Below are 24,657 nucleotides of genomic sequence, written 5' to 3'. Positions count from 1 at the left end.
AATGGGGAAATTTTTCAGTCACACTAAATCCAGAATCAGAGCCGGATCCAAATAATTTCACTAACTTTTGTTGACATCATCATAAAGAAGCTGTATACCAAGTTTGAAGTCAATCGGAATTGTAGTTTCGGAGAAGAAGACAATTGAAATTTTTGTAACGGACGCCGCCGCCGTTAGCTGCATGACGGCAGTAGCTTACAGCCTATCGGCCAGTAAGCTAAAAAGGCCTTAAATCTTCATAATCATGCTTTCATCAGTGTGTAATCACCTGATAAAAAGAATGACTGTGTTTAGAGTCCACCATGGTTCTACAGTACGGACAGAATACAAACACCTTTATCAAGTGAGTCAAGCTCTTCTGTGTAAGTCTTTTATATATTTTATATATATTTAAGTATATTTCATTGACCTGTTGGTAAAATGTCTGTGTAGGTTCTCATCTGTCCAGGTCTTTGTTCTTCTTGGTGGTTCTTCTGGGTTCAACTGGACTTGTTTTGCTCTTTTGAAAACATTTCATCTCTCATCCAAGAAACTTCTTCAGTTCTAATTACTGATGGGGGAAACTGGATTTATCAACCTTATAAATGTTCTGCAAATATATCCACATTAGGGCTGTAACGGTACAGAAACACTTTGCTTCGGTACATTTTCAGTACAGTGAACAAGACCAGTTTCATTAAAAAAAAACTTTATCAAAGTAAAAATGCAACATATTCTGAACAGTTCAGTGTCACTGTGCAGCTGAGGTTCTTATACGACTGTTTGGGTCTTTTAATGTACAAATAAATATATATAAATAAATTCTTAATTGAATCCTAGACGGCTCAAATTCGGCCCTGACATTTGACCTTAAATCTGAAGATGTAAACATGCCAGTAGCATTTGTTCTGGTATTTTCTGGATCAGAACCGCTGGCTAAAGGCTGTTGAAACGCTGCTGGTGTCTGTGGTTGGGTTACAGTTTTTCTCTTGGTAACGCTGTCGTTTTAAATACGATATGAAATTTGACGTGTTACCAGAAATCTAACTGATCTTCACCAAACGATGCCGTCACACCGCTCCTGTTTCGTCCACTCGTCTCCCTCCGTTGACGTCACTGACAGTGAATCCAAAATGGTCCATAGTCATAGACCTTAGAGCAGACGGAGGGTCTTCAGCTCTGGTTTTGTACCTGTGACTCTGCTCTGAGCGTCCATGCTGGTTTGAGTCAAGGTTCTAATAGTTTTGGATTTTTCATTCTAGTTTAGTTTTATTTAGTTTTGACTTTTTTTTTTCCTCTAATTCAGTTTGTTTTAATTTGTTTTTAGAGCAGTTTTGATAGTTTTTATTAGTTTTCATTATTTTCTAAATGCTTCGTTTTAGTATTAATTTTATTTTCTTTTTATATCTTTTCTCTTCTTCTCTGTGGTCGTATTCAAATAAATCCCAGACAGGACTCTGCTGCTTTCTCCCAACTTTAGTCTCCATGTTTCCAGGTAGAGTGGGGACCAGAAGACGACTGGAAACCACAAGTGAACACAAGTGACGGACCCTTAAATATCATATGGTGCCGCTAGATAAAATTGCTAGAGTGAAATAAATCGATTTCATATCAATCTGACATTGGCAAAGACGAAAACGAAGGGAATTTTATCCATAATTTTTATCCGTTTTAGTTAGTTTTGTAAACACACAATACAGTTTCAGTTAGTTATTGTTTTTCTTTTAAATATCCTGCAGTTGTTATTTATTTCAGTTAACAAAAATGTTTTTTTAATTCTAGTTTTGGTCATTTCATTAGTTTTCATTAACAATAATAACCTTGGTTTGAGTTCATCACACATACACTGCATGTATTTGTTCAATCCAACTGTGTATTGTATTGAATAGGGCTGTTAGAAAATATTGGTTCTGTAAATAATCGCAGTATTTCATTTCACAATACTGTATTGATATTAAAAAGTACTGTATCAATATTGTTAGGTATTTATTCAAATGCAGATATAATGGAGGTTCATTTTTGTTTTTGTTTTTCCTTATTTATATCTTATTTATTATTATTTAACACTGTTTCATTAAATGATGGTTATTTGAAGCATCCTAAAAACACTTTTTACTGTTTTTACTGAGAGTGGCAGATGTTAATTCCTTTGTCGGGACTGAACTAAAATCCTGTTCTGATGTTAGTTCTGAACTAATAGAATATGAACATTTGAACAGGATCTGAAACTGTAATGTCTGTAGAACAGAATTTCAGTTTGAACACAAGAGCATTTTGTGATAGAACATTAGATCCTGTTCTGATCAAATAAAAATGTGTTTAGTATTTGTGCAGATTTACGATGTAATTCAATTCTTCAAGAAAATAATCATAAAAAAAGAAACAAAAAATTGCCTTTTTAACAGTATCGTGATATATCGTGATATATCATATCGTGATCCTAGTATTGTGATTTGTATCGTATCGCCAGATTACTGCCAATACACAGCCCTAGCCAGGAATTTTACCGTGGTTTATCGTCATACCGGTAATCGTTACATCCCTAAATATGATTTAATCCAGCTCCGTACATCATACTGTAGACTGACGTTTGCTCTTGTCTTGTGTTGTTGTCTCCTGCAGCCCCACACTTCCACAGACATGAGGAGCCCCCCAGGCCTGCTGCTCTGAACATCTGAGGTCAGAGGTCAAAGGTTCATCGGGGCAGTCATGGCTGACAGAGAGGGGCTGAGTGTGGCCCCGGGCCAGGTTTACATCGAGGTGGAATACGACTACGAGTACAAGGCCAAAGACAGGACGGTGACCATCCGCCAGGGCGAGTGCTACCTGCTGGTGAAGAAGACCAACGAGGACTGGTGGCAGGTGAGGAAGGACGAGGGCGCCAAGGCCTTTTACGTCCCGGCCCAGTACGTCAGGGAGGTGCGCAGGGCGCTGATGCCGCCGCCGCTGCAGAAGCCCGCGCTGAGGGCCAAGCCCACCGTTCTGGATATCTGCAGGGCGTCCGATGAAAACCTCAACAGGCCTCAGCCGGAGATGACCAGCTTCGGGCGTCCGTCGCCCTCCTCCACCCCGTCACCGTCCTCTGACCGGGTCACTCCGCCGGTTCTGCCAAAGGACGCCAACCAAAACCTGGGGAGTCCGCATCACTGCAAGGTGGTAGCGGAACTAGTGCTCCTTCACAATAACAACAACCATCACCACGGCAACAGTTCCACGTTGCCGCGGACACGGGCGGATTCTCCTCCCCTTAAAGTTGGAAACGACCACAACAGAAGTCCGGATAGTGAAAAGATGTCCCCTCCGAGCGATCCGCCGGGAGGACTGGACAAGCTCCGCAACGACTCGGAGTCCGGAGACGAGCTGAGCAGCAGCTCCACGGAACACATGCAGGTAAGGCCGGAGGGGGTGGGGTCTGGGGCGGGGTCTGGGACCACACCGCGTTCACAAAAATAATGCCACATTTCCACTACTTGGAACCGGCTTGACTCGACTCGACTCGGGTACCAGGTCCTATTCCTGGAGATCGTTTCCATTACAGGATACTACCGACTTTACAGTACCTGGTCGTCATAGCGATGCGGTGTGTTACTTCTGTGTCGTCTGCTCAGAGTTGCTGATAAACTCACTTGTGTGTTGCTCTGTCGAGCTCATGCTGAATTATTGCATCTGAATCTCCTGGACTGACCATGGTGTAGTTTTTTGGGCTGTCATCATGTGGATTCACCTACTGATATATTTACTGTCAACTTCCGCATCTGTTTTTTGTAAAACAGCAGGTCACAGACAACTCTCTGACCAGTCAGTGGTCTGCAGTGTTCACACGTCACCTTTAAGTATCTGTTCCACAATCCTGGAACCTCAGCGGAGGTCACACCAAAAAGCTAATACTGGGTACCAGATTCCAGGTCCTTTTTACCTCCACCAGGAGGTATTGTGATCACTTTGCTTTGTGTGTTTTTAATAAACTTTATTGCAGACACAGGTCCATAAACCACAAGCACACAACATGCAGAATAAATAGAATCAAAAGGATGAAAAAGAATTAAAAGGAGATACAAAACTTAAGCACATTATAAAATATACAAACTATTGCACCAATGCCGTCTCAGTTTAGAGATGGCATTGGTTTGTTGTTTGCGTGTTGTTAGCAACTTTAGGGGAAAACTATTCCACCCATCTTTCCCAAATCTTCCCCACAGATAGGCCTAGGCCCTGGGACCAACCCATTACATTTTGGGCCAAGTAGGCCAAAGTTCAAGGTCACAGCAAGGTCACAACATCTACAATTTTCCATCTGTCATCATTGAGCAATTTTCCAAAATTCATCAAAAATTCAAAACAACTCTGATTAGCCTCCAGTTTGATCCACCTGTAGCTTAGAACAATATCTTGTATCTGGAACTAAACTGTCCACATCCACTGTGGAATGTGGACTCTGTGGACATTTACATTTAACATTGAAAATCCCATTTACCACACATTTTATATTATACCTCAACAAATATTGATTGGAATTGAATATAATTTGACAGACACATGACTGGTACCAAGCTTCAACTTTTTCTGCTGTATGGAACAACCTGGAAACTGTGGAATTTAAACAGAAACAGTCGTTCCACACATGCACACCGTTCAGGGTGCTTGGCGGAGGTTTGCGCTCTCAATGGAAACACAAAAAGGCCGAGTTGAGTCAAGTCGAGCCGATACCATGTAGTGGAAACGCGGCATTAGAGCCACAGCAGACACCCTGCACGTGTATGAGGACAGTCTGTTCAATGTGGTCCTGTTGTCCTCAGTAGGAGACAGTCCACTCAGTGCAGTCCAACACAGATTATTCTACAGATGAAGTTCAGATCAAACTGACTGGATCTAAAATGGATTCATTTTTTCTGGTCGTACCCTGTATGCTTCCACCTCCAACAGCTGTAGTTTCCTGCGGCGTACTAAAGGATGCCAGTGCTTCTGTAGAATGATGACGGTGGTTGTTCGCTTTCCTTCTCTCTGATTTATTTCCCACTCTGCTCTCATTTCACACTTTCGGGGCCCGTCCTTCTACATATTCTGTCACATCGGATGTTGTGAGTTTTCGTGCTTGTCAGACTCTGTCTCCTGCAGAGCTGCACTCATCCGTCAGCCGTTACATCATTCCACCTCGACTGTTTTTGCCTCATTTGCCAGATTCATGGGAAGCATCAACAGTTGCAGGTGCTTATTAAAACCCTGCACCGGTGCCCTTGAAGCCTAATTTGTGTGGCTTGGACAGATGTAGTTTTTTGGGCTGGTGCTGCTGTTGTAGTAGTAGGGTCATTAAAGACTAAATGGTGTGTTTACAGCTGTGGTGTTAAATGAGGTGTTCTCTAATCCACAGTCCTGCGGCAAATTTAATACAAGGAAATGCCATCACAACTGTAGCATGGGCTGCATGGATGACTGTTTCAGCAGTTCAGTATGTGAACGGATGACTGTTTCAGCAGTTCAGTATGTGAACGGATGACTGTTTCAGCAGTTCAGTATGTGAACGGATGACTGTTTCAGCAGTTCAGTATGTGAACGGATGACTGTTTCAGCAGTTCAGTATGTGAACGGATGACTGTTTCAGCAGTTCAGTATGTGAACGGATGACTGTTTCAGCAGTTCAGTATGTGAACGGATGACTGTTTCAGCAGTTCAGTATGTGAACGGATGACTGTCCAGGGGGTTTTCACAGAGTCCCTTTTAAAAGACCTGAACTCAGTCCTCTCAAAGTGGATCAACAGAAAACAGACTCAGTTCTTTTTGCGTTCACACTGTGAAGCAGACTGGGTGTGTTTCTGATCCGTTTCAGCTCTAAGGGGGTCTCAGTCCTCTTTACGTTCACACTGCGGTTCCTCTAGAACTCTCTCACCTCCGCTGCAGTGCACTGTGTTTCCCGTACAGTCACATGACCAGTCTACGGCAAGCGACGGTGCAAAAAGGTGAAGTGAACCAGGTGTGCTTTGTGTTCACAGTAGTGATGCACAGGTGGGGGGTTTTCAACCCACTGGTCCCACTTTAATGGAATGATTTGACACCCCCTACCCCCCCACCCCCAAACTGACCCCCGCACCACTGCAGCTATTTTTACAACCCAACCTGCACCTGCAACCAATTAATTAGGGCTATGCATTTTAATGTGAATGAAAATGCCTTTATTTAAGCCTCGATTGTAAATGTGACTAACTTCCTTTATGGCACTTGTCAAAATAAAAGCCCTTCCTGTACTAGACCTCTGTCACAGAGAAAACCATCTGCCATTCCATCCACACTACAATAGAAAGTATAATAGGCTATTAGGGATGTAACAATTACCGGTATAACAATAAACTGCGGTAAAATTGCAGACGGTTAGTATTACCGTTTAAATTCTGATTATCATGATAACCGTCTTTGATTACCGCACTTTTAGGGGAAAAAACCCTATGGAAAGATCTGCTTTTATGTCAAATATTTGAGTATAGTTTTAATTTCTTACAATTTTAATTGTATATACCTAGTATTTGGAACCAATATTCACTATTGAAGTCTCTGAAGAGGTGCGTTAAGCATCTGTGTGTTATTTATGCAATAAATTATATACATTTTTCAAATCAGATTTTATATATTAATTTTTTTTGTGTTTTTTGTCCTTTTATGTTTTTATAGTAGGTTAAAGTGAAAAAAATAATAGGCAGATGAGATAAATGAAGTTGTGCTGAAAAAACAGATCCCAAACATGTGTATAGTAAACATTTGTTTATATAGTATATAAAGGCAAAATCAAAAGGACTGAAAAACGGACAAAATAGACTCAGACCACTAAGGGTTAATATTTGAATGTTTCTGCAACAGAAGGGACATTGTGCCGATTATTGTATTTGTTTTTTTGTTTTTTTTGTTTTTTGTTTTTTTTTTAAATACAACTTGGTTAAATTATTTCAGTGTGTGTATTAGTACTTTTTGAACATTTTGAGCACAGTTTCAACAATACCACAATAATAATGATAACTGTGATAATTTTGGTCACAATAACCGTGATATGAAATTTTCATATCGTTGCATCCCTATAGGCTATATAGCGCTAAATATTTTAACCTGCTATAGGGAACTTATACATGATACTCTACATATTTTTCTGTGCTCAGTCAATGACCTGCACTGCAAATAAAGTGACTTTTTTTTTTACCCCCCCTCAACCCGACCCATGGGACCCACGCTGATCCACGCATCACTAGTTCACAGTTCGCAGATTAGGCGACCCGTACTGCGACCCGCGGTGGGCTGAGTACGGTTAATTTTAAAGGGGTCTGAGTGCGGTCGGAGTGTTCACATATGCACAAAAACATGCTGAGTCGTGGATCCCAGTTGTTTTTTTTGGGCTGAAAAGGCTGAAAACAGCCCCAGTGTTTTCCTGAAGTCACCAGAGGGTCGTGTCACCAGGGTTCTGAGCTGAACTCTGCGTCTCTGATAAGAGTGCACAGTAACCTGAAGTCAATTTAGGTCAAGTTCATTGACGTAAACAGTGAGTTTAACCCACTAACGGTTAGTGACAAAACAGGAAAACAAAGTACATGAATGAAAACATGGGAATGAGCATCAACTGTTGTTTCTATCATTTGAAAATAGGTGCAACATTACTAACTTTGTATTATACATTTAACTTTAGCCTTTATTTGTTATTAAGTAAAATAATATGCATTATTCTGTGATTGTTTTGTTATAATTTCTAAACATGTTTGATATAATTTCATAGACAGGTTAGATCAGGGATGTCAAACGTGCGTCCCAGGGGCTAAATGTGTCCCCCACCAAAGGTTCCAGTCCGACCCCTGGGATGAATTTACAAAGTGCATTTTAGCTGCAGTTCCACATACAGACTAATATGATCTACAGTCAAATAATAACAGCAGAAGAACCGACAAAAAAGAATGACTGCAGATTTTCTTCTTAATATGATGTGAAAATAATATTACATTATGTCTATAAATAATAACTTCAAATTTTTGTCTTTGTTTTAGCACAAAAAATAACATTAAATTATGAAAATTTTTACATTTACAAACTATCTTGTAACAATAAAATGTGAATAACCTGAACAAATATGAACAACCTGAAAAGTGTAATGAAAATTTAGCACAATTTTAACAATTTTCTGCCTGTTCCTCAGTGATCTGATCCATAATGCACATGTAGAAATGATAAGTGGAGGCAGAATACCGTTAAAATTGCACTGATTTTTCTGAAGAAATTTCAGTTTTTTCAGGTTATTCACTTTTTTTTTTTGTTTGGATAGTTTATAAAAGTAAGTATTTTGTTTCTATCATTTGAAAATAGGTGCAACATTACTAACTTTGTATTATACATTTAACTTTAGCCTTTATTTGTTATTAAGTAAAATAATATGCATTATTCTATGATTGTTTTGTTATAATTTCTAAAAATGTTTGATATAATTTCATAGACAGGTTAGATCAGGGGTGTCAAACGTGCGTCCCGGGGGTTAAATGTGTCCCACCAAAGGTCCAGTCCGACCCCTGGGATGAATTTACAAAGTGCATTTTAGTTCAGGTTCCACATACAGACTAATATGATCTACAGTCAAATAATAACAGCAGAAGAACCGACAAAAAAAATGACTGCAGATGAAAATATAAAATAAAAAAGATTTATCGTGATATATCGTATCGTGATCCTAGTATTGTGATTTGTATCGTATCGCCAGATTCTTGCTGATACACAGCCCTAATGCTAGTACTGGTCAGTGTAGAGATCATTATGAGATAGCTTTACCAAAAAAATGAAGGATTTTGTTTGTCCTAGACTTTGGAACAGTTTCAGATCTCTGAGTGTTTCTCACCTGAGCCGTTTCCAACAGACTAGTTATTTAGAGCTGCAACCGATTAATCGATTAGGTGCTTGAAGTGAACGCAAAAATTCACGATTCGATTAATCGACTTGAATTGATTGAAGGGAAATATTCTATTGCAGTTTTCCTGAATTGAAGCTTCTTTGTGCGTCACAATAAGCGTCCGTGTGAAACACAACAGTGGAACCAATGTTTAACAGCAGAGAAATGAAGGAAACAAAGCTTTGACTCAGGAGAACTGTGGTTGAAGGATTTTTATTTATTTTTTATCGTTTTGAGTCGATTAATCGGTTGCAGCTCTACAGTTACTACTGGTCGACTGCAGGAAGTGGTTCATCCTCCTGTGTCTGCAGTAGAAGCAGATCAAAGTACAAGAAAGAGGAATGGTCCAGGCAGTGGGGGGGGGGGGGGTGGGGGGGGTGTTTGTATCCAGGCGGGGTCATGTTGTTTGAAGGCTCCAAATGGTGCTTGTGTTCTTTGTTCCACAGCCTCCTCCACCAAGGAGCAAAACAAAGGGAGACGGCGTGAATAGAAACTAGGTCATATCAGCCTGGATCGGTCTGTAGTAGCCCCCCCCCCCCCCCCCAGTTGCCTGCCGGGGGGGGGGGGGGGGGGGGGGGGGCACAGTGTGAGTGAGAATGGCATGTGTGATGTGCCATGTGCTGTGTCAAGGAAAGGAAAAGTGTGGACTGTGAGAAAGTGAAGTAACAGTTTAGAAGACAGTGGGGGGCGTGGCCTCTGTACCAGCTGACCTCCTCTCTCTCATTCCATTGGCTGTCCTGTCGTCTGTCTGTGTGTGTGTCTGTCTGTGTGTCTTCAGTCGTTCATAGATAATCTGCTTCTGTCTGGACTCATGCTGGTCTAAACACCTCCAGCTGCACACAGGAAACACACACCAGCCTCCTCTGGAATATTTGGCCTCCTCCCCTTCTCCTCTCTTTCTTCCCCTTCTCCCTCTTCTCCTTCTTCTCTTCCTTCTCCACCCCTCCTCCCCTCCTCCTTCTTCTCCTCCTTGTCCTCCCCTTCTCCTCCTATTCCTTCTCCCCCTCTCCTCCCTCTCTTCCTCCTCACTTTCCTCCTTTTCTTCCTCCTCCTCCCCTTCTCCTCCTCCTTCTCCTCTTCCTTCTCTTCCTCTCCTCCCCCTCCTCTTCCTCCTCCTCCACCCTCTCCTCCTCTCTTTCCTCTCTTTGTCCTTCTCCCCCTCCTCCTCCTTCTCCTAATCCTCCTCTTCCTCCTCCCTCTCTTTCTCCTCCCTTTCCTCTTCTTCCTCCTCCCCCCTTCTCTTCCTCCTTCTCCTCCTCCTTCTCTTCCTCTCCTCCTCCTCCTCCTCTTCCTCCTCCACCCCCTCCTCCCCTCCTCCTTCTCCTCCTTCTCCTCCTCCCTTTCCTCCTCCTCCTCCTTCTCCCCCTCCTCCCTTTCCTCCTCCTCCTCTTCCTCCTTCTCCTCCTCCTCCCCCCCTTCTGAAAAGCTCATATGCTCTTAAAGGATTGGCCAAATAAACCTCTTTTCCTCTTTTTCTGTCGTAGAATGAGACCAACCATGTGACTTAAAGCTGTTTTCATGTCAACATCTTGGTCCTGTTGTCGTCAGTGGTTGTTATTGTTTTTTGTTTTTTTTTAAAGTTCTGCTGAACCAGGACCACACAGCCTCCACTACCACAGAGACACTTATTTTGGCTGAGGTTATTTCTGCAGACTTTTACTCTGTTTTCTAACCCCAAACACAGCAGCTTAATGAGCGCTGTGGGACAGTGGACCAGGACACTCTGTTGTTTTTTTCCTTGGAGATGTGTCACAGTGGGGGTGGTGGTGGGGGTGGGGGGCTGATGTGGTGGCCCTGGAACTGTTTGTGTCTGTGGCTTTACAGCAGTGTTTTTCAACCTTGGGGTCGGGATCCCACGTGGGGTTGCCTGAAATTTCTAGTAATTGATAAAAAATGAAAACTTACAAATAAAAAATTACATTACATAGTCTAAATGTTGCCTAAAACTAATGTTTATTACCTCCACCAAGGAGGTTATGCTTTTGCTGGCATTGGTTTGTCTGTCTATCTGTCTGTCTGTGTGCAAGATAACTCAAAAAGTTATGGACAGATTTGGATGAAAATTTCAGGAAAGGTTGATACTGGCACAAGGAACAAATGATTAAAATTTGGTGGTGAATGGGGGGGGGGCACTGGTCTGCCTTTGCGGAGGTCTGTGCTCTCCGAGTGCTTTTTGATTTTGCAACCTATCATAGCAAACTATTACACGATCAAAAACAAATTAATTTTAGCAAAAAAATGTGTCTGTTTTGAATGTCTGGGGCTGCCAGAAATTTCTAATAATTTATAAAAAAAAATTTAAACTTACTAATAAAAATTTACATTACATAGCCTAAATGTTGTCTAAAATTAACGTTTATTTGCAACATATTATAGCAAACTATTACACGATCAAAAACAAATTAATTTTAGCAAATAAAAATGTCTCTGTTTTGAATGTCTGGGGTCCCCAGAAATATGTGATGTTAAAATGGAGTCGCGAGCCAAAAAAGGTTGGAAACCACTGCTTTACAGTGTGGAACTATGGGAGGTGGGGGGCGGGGTCAGCTCTCACTCAGTGACTGTCTGGTTAGAGCGCCGTCCGACCTTCAGATCCACCGCAGCCTTCTATTCCCACCGTCGTATACTCAGACGCAGTAAAGCCCATCGGTGGACCCCCCCCGTGTCTGCGTTCTGGACTTAGCTGTTAAGTAACTGCACTACATGTCACTAATAACACAGTAATTCCTGGAGATTACAAGCTGGATCAGTCACTCCTGAAAATAAGCCGTCCTCCTCTAGTATTGCATGTGTGGTGGGACGCTCCCTAAATGTGTGTGTGGTGTACGGACGCCACAATGACACGAGAGCCTGGAAGACGACGCATACGAATGGATGGGAGGGGTTAGGAACGAAAGGAAACAGCTGAGCCCAGTTCACACTCAGTTTACACTCAGTTTACACTCAGTTTACACTCAGTTTACACTCAGTCTGTCTGTGTGCTCCAACTACTCCTCATTTTAACACTCTTCTATTTTACCCCTCTACGTCTCACAAACAAATATTGTACTTTTTCTCCACTGCATTTCTCCATCCATCCATCCATCCTAGTACTGAATGGTATTGTGACTGAGGGTTCTCCTGACATCCCTACTGTACAGATGTGTTTGACCCCAGTGATCAGGTGGAAATGACCCTTAGAAGGGCTTGAATGTGACCTTTAAAAATTTCCATGAACCTGTGAACTTCGACCACAGCGACGTCAACGAGGGTCAAAGGTCACCTTTAAAGATGGAGGAGAGTGAGAACACAGCGTGTGTTGGATGAACTCTGATGGAAATGTGATGGTGATTGGTGTATGTGTGTGTGTGTGTGTGTATGTGTATCTGTATGTGTGTATTTGTGTGTTTGTATGTGTGTGTGTGTGTGCGCGTGCGTGGTTTGGCTTCTGTTGTGTTTATGTGTCTGTGTGTGTGTTCGTGTATCTGTGTGTGTGTCTGTGTGAGTGTGTGCTTTGGCTTGCTTTTGTTGTGTGTGTGTGTGTATCTGTGTATCTTTGTGGTTGTGTGTGTGTGCTTTGGCTCGCCTCTGTTGTGTTTGTGTATCTGTGTGTATCTATCTGTGTGTGTATGTGTGTGTGCGTGCTTTGGCTTCTGTTGTGTGTGTGTATCTGTGTGTGTGTGCTTTGGCCTCTGTTGTGTTTGCTGACTTGTGTAACACAGTGAAGGCGGTGAATGCGTCTGAGGGCTTTAACTCTGTCAGATCATCCTGTGTGTGTGTGTGTGTGTGTGTGTGTGTGTGTGTGTGTGTGTGTGTGTGTGCGTCCTACTCCACAGTGCACTTTTGGAAGCTGGCTGCTCTCTGCTGGATGGGCTCTGGTCGTTTACTGCTGCTCTACCTGTTATTTTACTGCAGTGAATCACATCATTATTGTCGGTGGACTGGAGTTTTCCCCCACACAAAGCAGACTGTGTGTATTGTTCCTAAATAAAGACAGTGTTGTGGCTGTGTGTGTCCTGGACTCTGCACTTTACTGTACTGAACCGCTGTGTTCTTCAGCGTCCTGTAATAAGTGGACTCTGTCTGTGCAGTGGAATCACCATGACCTGCACAGATCTGCTTTCAACCCATTTCCAAATCAGTTAACCTGTTTGAAGTGGGATGCACAAATGAACTCTTACAGGCCATAAGGTCAACCATGAAAAGTGGCTAGAAAATGAGTTCTGTTCCCATGTCTGGGCACAGCTTTTTAAATGCATTTTTGTTACCTCTGCCAGGAGGTATAGTGATCACTTTGCATTGTGTGTTTGTTTGTTTGTTTATTTGTTTGTTTGTTTGATTGTTAGCAACTGTAGGGGAAACCTCTTCCACCCATCTTTCCCAAATCTTCCCCACACATAGGCCTAGGCCCTGGGACCAACCCATTACATTTTGGTCCCAGTAGGCCAAAGTTCAAGGTCACAGCAAGGTCACAACATCTACAATTTTCCTGTCATCATTGAGCAATTTTCCAAAATTCATCAAAAATTCAAAACAACTCTGATTAGCCTCCAATTTGATCCACCTGTAGCTTAGAACAATCTCTTGTATCTGGCACAAAATTGTCCACATCCACTGTGGAATGTGGACTCTGTGGACATTTACATTTAACACTGAAAATCCCATTTACCACACATTTAAAATTAGAACTCAACTAATATTGACTGGAATTGAATATAATTTGACAGACACATGACTGGTACCAAGCTTCAACTTTTTTCTGCTGTATGGAACAACCTGGAAACTGTTGAATTGAAAAAGAAATAGTCGATCCACACATGCACACTGTTGGGGGTGCTTGGCGGAGGTTTGCGTTCTCTGAACACTTGTTTATAAAAAAATAAAATGAAAACTTACTAATCAAAATTTACATTATATAGTCTAAATGTTGTCTAAAATTGACGTTTATTTGCAACATAGTATAGCAAACTATTACACGATCAAAAACAACTAAATTTTAGCCAAAAAAAAGGTCTCCATTTTGAACATCTGGGGTTGCCTGAAATTTGTGACATTAAAATGGGGTCATGAGCCAAAAAAGGTTGGGAACCACTGCCCTATGAAATGAGACAAAAAAGAAGAAGAAGAAAAAAAAAGAAGTGTGATGCAGACGGTGCACTTTTGTGTTACATAATGAGGAGGTGAATTCCTGTGAATGTGAGGGGGGTGGGTGGGGGGGTGTCTCCTGTGTGTTGTGCCCCACAGTCTGGAGCTGTGCCCACAGTCTTAGTCCCGCAGCGGCTGAAAAGGAGGCCCAGCTTGTTTTCCAGTGCATATTTGACATTCCTGCCTCAGAGCCTACACACACACACACACACACACACACACACACACACGCACACGCACACACACAGACAGACAGTGTAGTAACACAGGCCGAGGCCATGGAGGACGGCTCTGCAGCGCTGGGCCTTTGAACAGTCTAATGTTCAAGGGTCCTGTCGGTCTGCTGAGCTTCCTGCTGCATACACTCTACTGTCTGTCTGAGCCTTTTAGTTTCTCTTCCACTTTTCTCCTCTTCCTCTTCCTCTTCCATCAGCTTCATACTCTCCTCTACACACCTGCCTTTTTCCTCAACTTTGGCGCTGAATGGCATTATCAGATTAGGGCTGAATCCGTGTATTATCGTTCATTTGTTTTTTCAATTTAAAACCAAAAATCAAAAAAATTTCAAAATCAGAATGAAAAACGGATCACGGTTCATTTTTCCATTTCCCGATTTTGTGCTCAAATGAAAAATGGAAAAAACAGATAATGTCCGTTTCATCCGACTTTGCTATTTTCAGTATAGTTCAGTTGTCTGACCTGGATGTGGTTGTTACTAGGGAAAAAGTAAACAAACGGAGTCATGGCCGGACTGGAGGAATATTTTGCTATTATTAAGCAGCTGTTTGATATGTACGGAAGCCTATTGCATTCACACAAAAAATAAATTGAGCTTTGTTTTTCTGAGTTAAGGAGATAATTATTTCGTTAATTCAGAAAAACAGAGCCGAATTTAATTTTTTTCAGAAAACAGTATCTCGTGATACAATACAAATCACAATACTAGGATCATGATACGATATATCACGACATATCAAGGTACTGTTAAAAAGGCAATTTTTTGTTTTTCTTTTTTTTTTAAATGATTATTTCCTGGAAGAATTGAATTACAGCAGAAATCTGCACAAATACTAAACACATAATAGGATTTAATGTTCTATCACAAAAATGTTCCTGTGTTCAAACTGAAATTCTGTTTTACAGACATTACAGTTTCAGATCCTGTTCAAATGTTCAGATTCTATTAGTTCAGAACTAACATCAGAACAGGATTTTAGTTCAATCCCAACAAAAGAACTAACATTATTTAATAAGAGTGTTAAATAATAATAAATAAAATATAAACAAAAAAGAAAACCAAAAATGAATCTCCATAATATCGGCATTTGAAAAATACCTAAAATATCCATACAGTACTTTTTAATAAAAAATACAGTATTATGAAATGAAATATCGCAATATATTACAGAACCGATATTTTCTTACAACCCTATATCAGATGTCATGATGGACAGGACCACAATATGCCCCCCCACCCATTCTGTTCCTCCATCCTGACCCTTTCAGGGTTAAATCCACCACTCCCCAAAGGGCGGAGCCTTTCAGACGACCACAAGAACTGATGTTGACAAATCAGGTTGAGCGTTAAGGAGAATCACGTCTGGTTTAAGGTGCAGGATTTCTCCTTTATAATCCTTCCTATGTGGTGGTGATGGTGGGGGGGGGTTGACTTTGTTTGCACCTTTTTAACTGTTTAGTTCTAGTCGATGGACCAGTTCCTATGATTTTATTTTATTATTATTATTATTTTTTATTTATTTTTTTTCAAAATACAACTTGGTCAAATTATTTCAGTGTGGGTATTAGTACTTTTTGAACATTTTGAGCACAATTCCAACAATACCGCGATAATAATGATAACCGTGATAATTTTGGTCACAGTAACTGTGATCTGAAATGTTCATGTGGTTCCATCCCTACCCTCTTCCTTCATGTACCCACAGTAGGATGTGTTGCTCTGTGTGTCGGCTGCAGACCTCTGTCAGCTCCATTCTGCAGTTTATTCACAGACTGGGTACGGGGGGGCATCACCTCTTTAATTTGCTGTGTGCTGCTGCTCACTGGCTTCTCTTGTCTCTCCACTCTGTTGCTCTGTGGTTAAATTCCGTCGCTCTCTCTCTGGGCTGGACTCACTAGTGTACATGGGTGGACTGGGACATCATGTACCCAGACAAGGTAAGGACCCTGGGCTGCCACACCTCTGATAGCACACATTTATTTTCTCCCTGTCAAGGTTTGAACCAGCAACCACTTTAGATGGTTTAGTCCACAGGTGTCAAACATGCGGCCTTGAGGCCAAATCCGGCCCACCAAAGGGTCCAGTGTGGCCCCTGGGATGAATTTGTGAAATGCAAAAATTACACTAATATGTTAACGATCCTTTGAGTTCAGGTTCCACATTCAGACCAGTTCAATCTGCAGTGGGTCAGACCAGTCAAATACTGTCATAAGAACATAGAAATAAGGACACCTCCAAAGTTTTCTCTTTGTAAATGTAAATATTTTCATGTATTTACACTAAAACAAAGTATAATATTGCAAAAATATCTGAATATCCTGAACAAATATGAACAACCTGAAATGTCTTAAGAGAAGTAAGTACAATTTTAACAATATTCCATCTGTTAGTAAATGTTTTGTGTGTTTGTAGATCCACTGTGATCTGTAAGTTATAATGTACATGTGTAAATGATAAACTGAGGCAGAATATTGTTAAAATTACACTTATTTTTTCAGTTTGTTCATATTATTCACATTGTTGGAGAGGATAGTTTTGTGGATGTAAACATTTTCATAATATAAATTTACTTTTTTCACTCTAAAACGCAGAGAAAAGTTTGGAGTTGACATTATTTGTATATTATTATTATTATTATTAGGGGTGCACCAATTCCAATACGAGTATCGGGAATCGCCTCCGATACTCAGTGTGTGTACTCGTACTTGTAAAAGTAATCCGATACAAATGCACCGATACCACTTACGGCCATGTGACATTCACAGTTCAGTGCAGCAGGTACGCAGCGCTGGAATAATGTGTGAAGAGTGTGAAGATTTAACGAAATAAATGACAGTGATAAAAGTAACGCTGACTGACAGTAACATTCCTGATACAGACGCAGCGTTCTGTCCGTCCTCTGCGTACATTCCATCTGTTTTCCAGGTTCTGGCGGATGACTACCCAGACAGAGAGGGGTATGGAGCGGTGCGGACCACCACCAGTGGAAGTGAAAACCAAACTTATCACTCATTTCTCTTTTCTCTTCCTGCTGAACCTTCGCTTACTAACGAAAACGTTGTAACATTAGTATCACATTAGTGTTCCCTCTGTCGTCTCCATGTTCATTGTTACTGACTTTCTTCTTCTTCTTCTCATTAAACTTTCCTCTTCTTCGTGGTATTTGTCCAGTATGGTTAATTCAGAGCGGCGCCCCCTGGTGGATTAACTGACAAACGCTCATTCCAACACATTAAATGTCAGTAGCAGCACTTTGTTCCAGTCAGACTAATGACAACGACAATAAAGCACATTTACAAAAGGAACTAACAACTGGAATGGGATTATTAAGTACTCGTATCGGTACTCGGTATCAGCAAGTACTCAAATGTAAGTACTCGTACTCGATCTGGAAAAAAGTGGTATCGGTGCATCCCTAATTATTCTGTTCTTATTTTACTGGTCTGGCCCACTGCAGATCAAATTTAGCTGAATGTGGAACTGAACTAACATGAGTTTGACAGCCCTGGATTAATCCTTCGGACTGTGAGGTGTTGCTTGCTCAAGGACACGTGGCGGTGTGGTCCAGCCCCTTCCACTGGTGACATTTCAATGGAAAACCTTCCCCCTGACAGAGCCAGCTGCTGTGTGCACTATTGTGTGTTTCCTCCAGTGCTGAGCATGTGTGGGTGGGTGTTGTTGTGTGGGTTTTATTTAGCTGGTAACCTGACCAGGCCTGCCGTCGTCTTCTGCACAGCTCTGTTTGCATTCGACTGAGGATGCTGAGTCCTGGGCTCTCACTCTTACATAACTGATGCTCCCTGGGCTCGGAGGCTTCCACACAGCTGCTGCTGGGCATTTCCCCCAGCGGCCTCTGCTTTGGATCAGTGAACAGGTCAAACTACACTCCTGCTGGAGCTGCTGGAGTAGGAATGCAACTGTACGAAAATTTCACATCACGGTTAGGGGTGTGTATTGGCAAGAATCTGGTGATACAATACAAATCACAATACTAGGATCACGATACGATATATCATGATATATCATAATACTGTTAAAAAGGCAATTTTTTTGTTTGTTTCTTTTTTAAAAATGATTATTTCCTGGAAGTATTGAATTACACCAGCAATATGCACAAATACTAAACACTTTTTTTTTTTTAAATCACAACAGGATCTAATGCTATATCCCAAAATGTTCCTGTGTTCAAACTTAAATTATATAATTATATTATCAGATATTTTCTATTTGTTCAGAACTAACATCAGAACAGTATTTTTGTCCCAACAAAGGAACTAACATTATTTAATAAAACAGTGTTAAATAATAATAAATAAAATATAGACAAAAAGGAAAAACGAAAAAAACAAAAATGAACCTCCGCCATATCTGCATTTGAATAAATACCTAAAAATATCCGTACAGTACTTTTAAATATCGATGCAGTATTGTGAAATGAAATATCGCGATATATTGCAGACCCCATCTTTTCTTACAGCCTTCAATGTACCCCCACCATTCGGCCTCATTTGTCCCGTCAGGTGACACCATGCTGCATTCACTGTCCTCTAACAGCTCCATGAATTTTTTTTTTCCCCCTCGCTGAATTGACTTTCCAGAAACTCTGTGTGTTTGTGCTCAGAACTTTCCACCAGTCGCTGTCACTGAACACAGACGCAGAACTACAGAGCAAAAACAAAAGGGGCTCCAGAGAGTGCCCTGGGGTACTACTGTGGACCGGCCTGGATCCTTCTGTCAGCTTCACAGCTCTGAACCCAAACATTCTCAAAGCGTACGGTCCAGTCCGGCATCAACACCCCCCTCTAACTGCACTGACGGGGGGGTTTGGGCTCAGCGGGGAGGGGTCCGCCCGCCAGTAGAGGACTCTGAAGAGCTCCTCAAAGCCATCCCAGAATAGCACCACCAACACTGGGAAAGTGATCAATGTGTTCTTTCTGGTGCACAGAAGACACGTCCAAGGCCACGGCCTGTCCATGTGTTTGACGGGCACAGACCCTCCCAGTTAGGGCTGTTAGAAAATACCACTTCTGCCATATATCGCAACATTTCATTTCACAATACTGCATCGATATTAAAAAGTACTGTATGGATATTTTTAGGTATTTATTCAAATGCAGATATTGTGGAGGTTCATTTTAGTTTTTTGGTTTTCTTTATTGTTTATATCTTATTTATTATTGCATAACACTGTTTTATTAAATAATGATTATTTGAAGCATCCTAAAAGCACTTTTTACTGTTTGATAGAGGCAGATGGTAGTTCCTTTGTTGGGATTGAACTAAAATACTGTTCTGATGTTAGTTCTGAACTAGTAGAATATGAACATTTGAACAGGATCTGAAACTGTAATGTCTGTAAAACAGAATTTCAGTTTGAACACAGGAACATTTTTGTGATAGAACATTAAATCCTATTATGTGTTTAGTATTTGTGCAGATTTCTGCTGTAATTCAATTCTTCCAGGAAATAATAATTTTAAGAAAAGAAACAAACAAAAAATGTCCTTTTTAACAGTATCATGATCCTAGTATTGTGGTTTGTATTGTATCACCAGATTCTTGCCCATACACAGCCCTACTCATGCTTTGGCTGATAAACAGAGAAAGAAAAACATGTTTGGGGGAGTTTGTGTGGAAACCTCAGGCTTTGGAACAGTCCTGAGGCTTAGAATGGTTTAGAGTCTTAACGGGTCCAGGAACAAAGCCCTGCACCCCCTTCAGACCAGGACTGTCATTAGACCACATCAGCATCAGTGTCCAAACCGACAGAGGAAGCACATGTGTACAAGATGAGAGGTGCAGGGACATGTCAGTTTGAGTCAGTGTGTGTGTTTAATTTTTATTTTTTTTATTTTATTTATTTTACATTTTTATTTGATCCCAAATAAAAATGTGTTTAGTATGTGTACAGATTTCTGGTGTAACTAAATTCTTCCAGGAAATAATCATTTTAAAAAAGGAAACAAAACAAAATTGTCTTTTTAACAGAATCATGATATATCGTATGGTGATCCTAGTATTGTGATTTGTATCGTATCACCAGTTTTTGCAGATACACAGCCCTAGTCGTCGGCCCCTCCTTCTCTGTGTTCAGTACTGGTGGTGGACGTTCCATGAACTGAAGCCCCTCTGCTCATGTTTCCACAGTGAAGAAATATTCCATAGATACCAGACGGACTCACAAAGCCATATCTGTAATGTGTGTTTACATTAGGGATGTAATGATTACCGGTATATGATAAACTGGTAAAATTTCTGATGGTTAGTATTACTGTTTAAATTCTAATTATCATGATAACCCTGTTTGATTACCGCACTTTGAAAAGTCATGGTACTGCACATTTCCTGGAGATATTGATATTAAAATCCTATCAGTTCCACCCCTAGTGCAGGTATCTGTTCTGTCCGTAAGGTTCCATCTTTAATACGCATTTGTATGTTTGATCTTTACATGTTAATATTTGAATGTTTCTGCCAACAGAAAGTACATTGTGCCTGTTATTACCTCCGCCAAGGAGGTTCTGTTTTTGCCGGTGTTGGTTGGTTTGTTTGTCTGTCTGTCTGCGTGCAAGATAACTCAAAAAGTTATGGACGAATTTGGATGAAAATTTTAGGAAATGTTGATACTGGCACAAGGAACAAATGATTCAATTTTGGTGGTGATTGGGGGGGGGGGGACTGATCGGCCTTGGTGGGGGTCTGTGCTCTCCGAGTGATTTTCTAGTTTGTTTTTGTTTTTTTTCACAATACAACTTGGTAAATTATTTCAGTGTGTGTATTAGTACTTTTTAAACCTTGTGAGCACAATTTCAACTAGAAAAGCACTCGGACAGCGCAGACCTCCGCCAAGGCAGATCAGTACCCCCCCCCCCCCCCCCCCCCCGATCACCACCAAAATTTAATCATTTGTTCTTGGTGCCGGTATCAACATTTCCTGAAATTTTCATTCAAATCCGTTCATAACTTTTGGAGTTATCTTGCACACAGACAAACAGACAGACAAACCTACGCCGGCACAAACAGAACCTCCTTGGTGGAGGAAACAATACTGTGATAATAATGATAACCGTGATAATTTTGGTCACAATAACCGTGATATGAAATTTTCATATGGTTACATCCCTAGTTTACATATTGTCAGTATGAAACCGTGGGGCAGTGTTTTTCAACCTTGGGGTTGGGACCCCACATGGGGTCGCCTGGAATTCAAATGGGGTCACCTGAAATTTCTAGTAATTGATGAAAATCAAATAAATAAATAAATAAATAAATAAATAAATAAATAAATATATATGGTGAGTTGATAGAGACAATCACAATCCATAACAGACATGACAAACTGTGGTTCTGAAACTGCAGCTCTGTGGTTCTGTTTCTCTGTCAAATGTTCATTGTGGTCAGTTTCAGATGCTGCAGCTCTTTCATAATTCATAGTTTCAGTTCTTGTTTGTTCAGTATTAATTGTCCTCCTTGTAAATCACGTCTGGACTGACTGGACAGATCCTGACCAAGGAAAATCAAATTCTCACTTTGTGCAGTAATCTACACCTGGATTTTCTGCCTCCGTTCATAATAATTTACATTATATAGACTAAATGTCCTCTAACATTAACGTTCATTTGCAACATAGTACAGTAAACTATTACATGATCAAAAACAAAATAATTTTTGCAACAAAAAAAAGTCTGTTTTGAATGTCTCGGGTTGCCAGAAATTTGTGAAGTTAAAATGGGGTCATGAGACAAAAAAGGTTGGGAACCACTGGCCTGGGGTCATATTCATTTGTGAAATCCCTGTTTTCTTCCGTATGTAAATAAACAGTTCCAACCCCACAGTGACACGCTCATCCACTGTGGAGGTGGTCAGCACCTCCAGACCTCAGTCCTGACAAAAGGCCTGTTGTCTGAGCGTATGTGCCCCCCCCTTGGCTGTGTGTACTGTAGAACAGGGTGTTGTTTGGGTGCAGCAGTGTGTGTCATCACGTATGTGTTGTCATGTCCTGGTGGATGTGCGGCTCCTCGAACACCGTTCTGTGGATTAACCCACTCACACAGGACACACACCACACTGACACAATCACCTCAAATGTGTTGGGGGGGGGGGGGGCTTCTCCACTTAAGCCCTGAGCCACCAGCAACCGTGGTCACCCAAGGGCTTATGGGTTGGATGGACCACCCCGCCTACACACACACTCACACACACACTCACACACACACACACACACACACACACTCACACTCACACTCACACACTCACACACACACACACACTCACACACACACTCACACACACACACTCACACACACACACACTCACACACACACACCACACTCACACTCACACACACACACACACACACACACACACACACACTACAATGCAATCTTCTTACATATCTGGATTAAGGGGTTGTGTACAGAACATTCCTGGTTAACCCCCTTCCACACACACACACACACACACACACACACACACTGACTCAAACTGACATGTCCCTGCACCTCTCATCTTGTACACATGTGCTTCCTCTGTCGGTTTGGACACTGATGCTGATGTGGTCTAATGACAGTCCTGGTCTGAAGGGGGTGCAGGGCTTTGTTCCTGGACCCGTTAAGACTCTAAACCATTCTAAGCCTCAGGACTGTTCCAAAGCCTGAGGTTTCCACACAAACTCCCCCAAACATGTTTTTCTGTCTGTGTTTATCAGTCAAAGCATGAAGTGAAAACTGTTTCTGAACTTTAATAGTTCTCGTCCAGAACTATCATGTTGACCTGTGTGGGGAACCCTGGTTCTAGATCCTCTGGTCCAGTTCTTTCTTTCCTTTCTTGGTAAATTCCTCGGTCATTTTCAGTTGAATAACCTCTCAGCTGACATGTCTGTTTCTGCACAGGAAATATGACACCATGGCAACGGGGCCGTATTTAGGGATGGGATTCGATAAGAATTTAACGATACCGATTCCATTATCGATTTTGCTTATTGATCCAATTCCTTATCGATTCTCATTGGGTGAGGGAATAAAAGGGTACAAACGGGTGTGTTTGCATTAACTGTCTTTCTTATTTCGATCTCTGCACAAAAAATATAACATGTACAGTGTGAACAAATAATAAAAACAGATGACACCGGGCCCAGTTCAGGACTCTTTACTAATTCCTCTATTGCCTCATTTCCACTACGTGGAACCGGTTCTACTCTGCTCGTCTCCCGTTGTTGTGCACCTCATTTCCTTTCCCCTACCTTCAGAAGCTTGTATTTGAGGGGGTACGACGTTTGTTGCCCGCACCAGAACTGGAACTGGGCCCAGATGATGGTCTGGTGTTCACTCTGCCGCTAGATTCACAAGCACCGCTGAGTCGAGAATCAAATGAATCACATGTGGACAAATGTTTGAGCAGACTGGAGGGATTCCACCTTTAGAAGAAATGGAAGCTTTGACAGTGTTCCAGTGGACCTGGTGTGGTCTGTTTGGACCTGGTGTGGTCTGTTTAGACCTGGTGTGGTCTGTTTGGACCTGGTGTGGTCTGTTTGGACCTGGTGTGGTCTGTTTGGACCTGGTGTTGTCTTTTTAGACTGTTTCTGCCTCAACCTCATGTTGTCTACGTTCTGACCAAAACAATGCAGCGTACGCCTGACGTCATCGCGCATGCGCAACAAAGGCGGAATCAATAAGCAGAATCGTTAAGCAGGCAGGCAAACGATTCGAAGGAATCGAGCTACTGGAATCCGGTTCTCAAAAAGAACCGGTTCTTGATTCCCATCCCTAGGGCCAGGACCCCCTCCCTCTGGTCAGCGGGGCCAGGACCCCCTCCAGCAGGGGGGCTTGTTGTGGATGTGCCAGCCAACCCTCAGGTCCTTGAGCTCCCATTGATCTGAAACGAGTGGGTGTTTGTAACCATGGCGACATATTGAAATGAGGCGGCGGCCACTCTCCGACTCTTCAGCTCCGCACCGGTTTGGATCCGTTCAGCACACTTTGTTTTCAACCATGTTTGAGGATGACGTCAAAGCCACTTCATACAAGAGCAGCAGAAAACTAATCAGCAATTCAAGAGGGAATAAAAGGGAAACATGTTCCCAAAACATCAAAGTACAGATACTGACGTCACATGTTTGAAGAGATTCACTAATGGAAATGTATAAAATAGAACCAGACGCCTGTGAGGAGGGGGGGGGGGTTGTTGTTACATGGGGGAGGTTTTGTCTTCAGTGTAAATGAATATTTCCCATCCTCACGTCCCTTCGCTGCAGTGTTGTTCTGCAGACTGGACACTGGTTTGAATCCTTTCTCCTTCTTTTCCTCTGACTGTATTTTATTATTTTTCGGTGGCAGATGGTTCCAAACACAGTCTGTATTGAACTCACTTTCAAAGTTGAAATGAGTTAAAAAGCTGTGGATTAAGAGCTGGAAGA

General features: G+C 41.7%; 1 protein-coding gene across 4 annotated transcripts in view; it reads left to right on the top strand.

Annotated features, from left to right (window-relative positions):
- Window positions 1-2,603: 2,603 nt before the first annotated feature.
- LOC115411432 (rho GTPase-activating protein 12-like) overlaps window positions 2,604-24,657 on the top strand; it is an 85,844-nt gene continuing 63,790 nt past the window's right edge. For 2 of the 4 annotated variants that reach the window (XM_030123555.1, XM_030123553.1), the window contains exon 1: window positions 2,604-3,369. In XM_030123555.1, the coding sequence (XP_029979415.1) occupies window positions 2,689-3,369 (681 nt within the window). In that variant the 5' untranslated portion in view covers window positions 2,604-2,688. The remainder of the gene's footprint in view (window positions 3,370-24,657) is intronic. The other 2 variants (XM_030123557.1, XM_030123556.1) reach the window with 2 other exon arrangements.

Source organism: Sphaeramia orbicularis, chromosome 20, assembly GCF_902148855.1.
Source record: "Sphaeramia orbicularis chromosome 20, fSphaOr1.1, whole genome shotgun sequence".
In the NCBI taxonomy this organism is placed as follows: Eukaryota; Metazoa; Chordata; class Actinopteri; order Kurtiformes; family Apogonidae; genus Sphaeramia; species Sphaeramia orbicularis.
The sequence above is the reverse complement of the archived record's forward strand: the minus strand, read 5'-3'. Positions and strand labels throughout refer to the sequence as shown.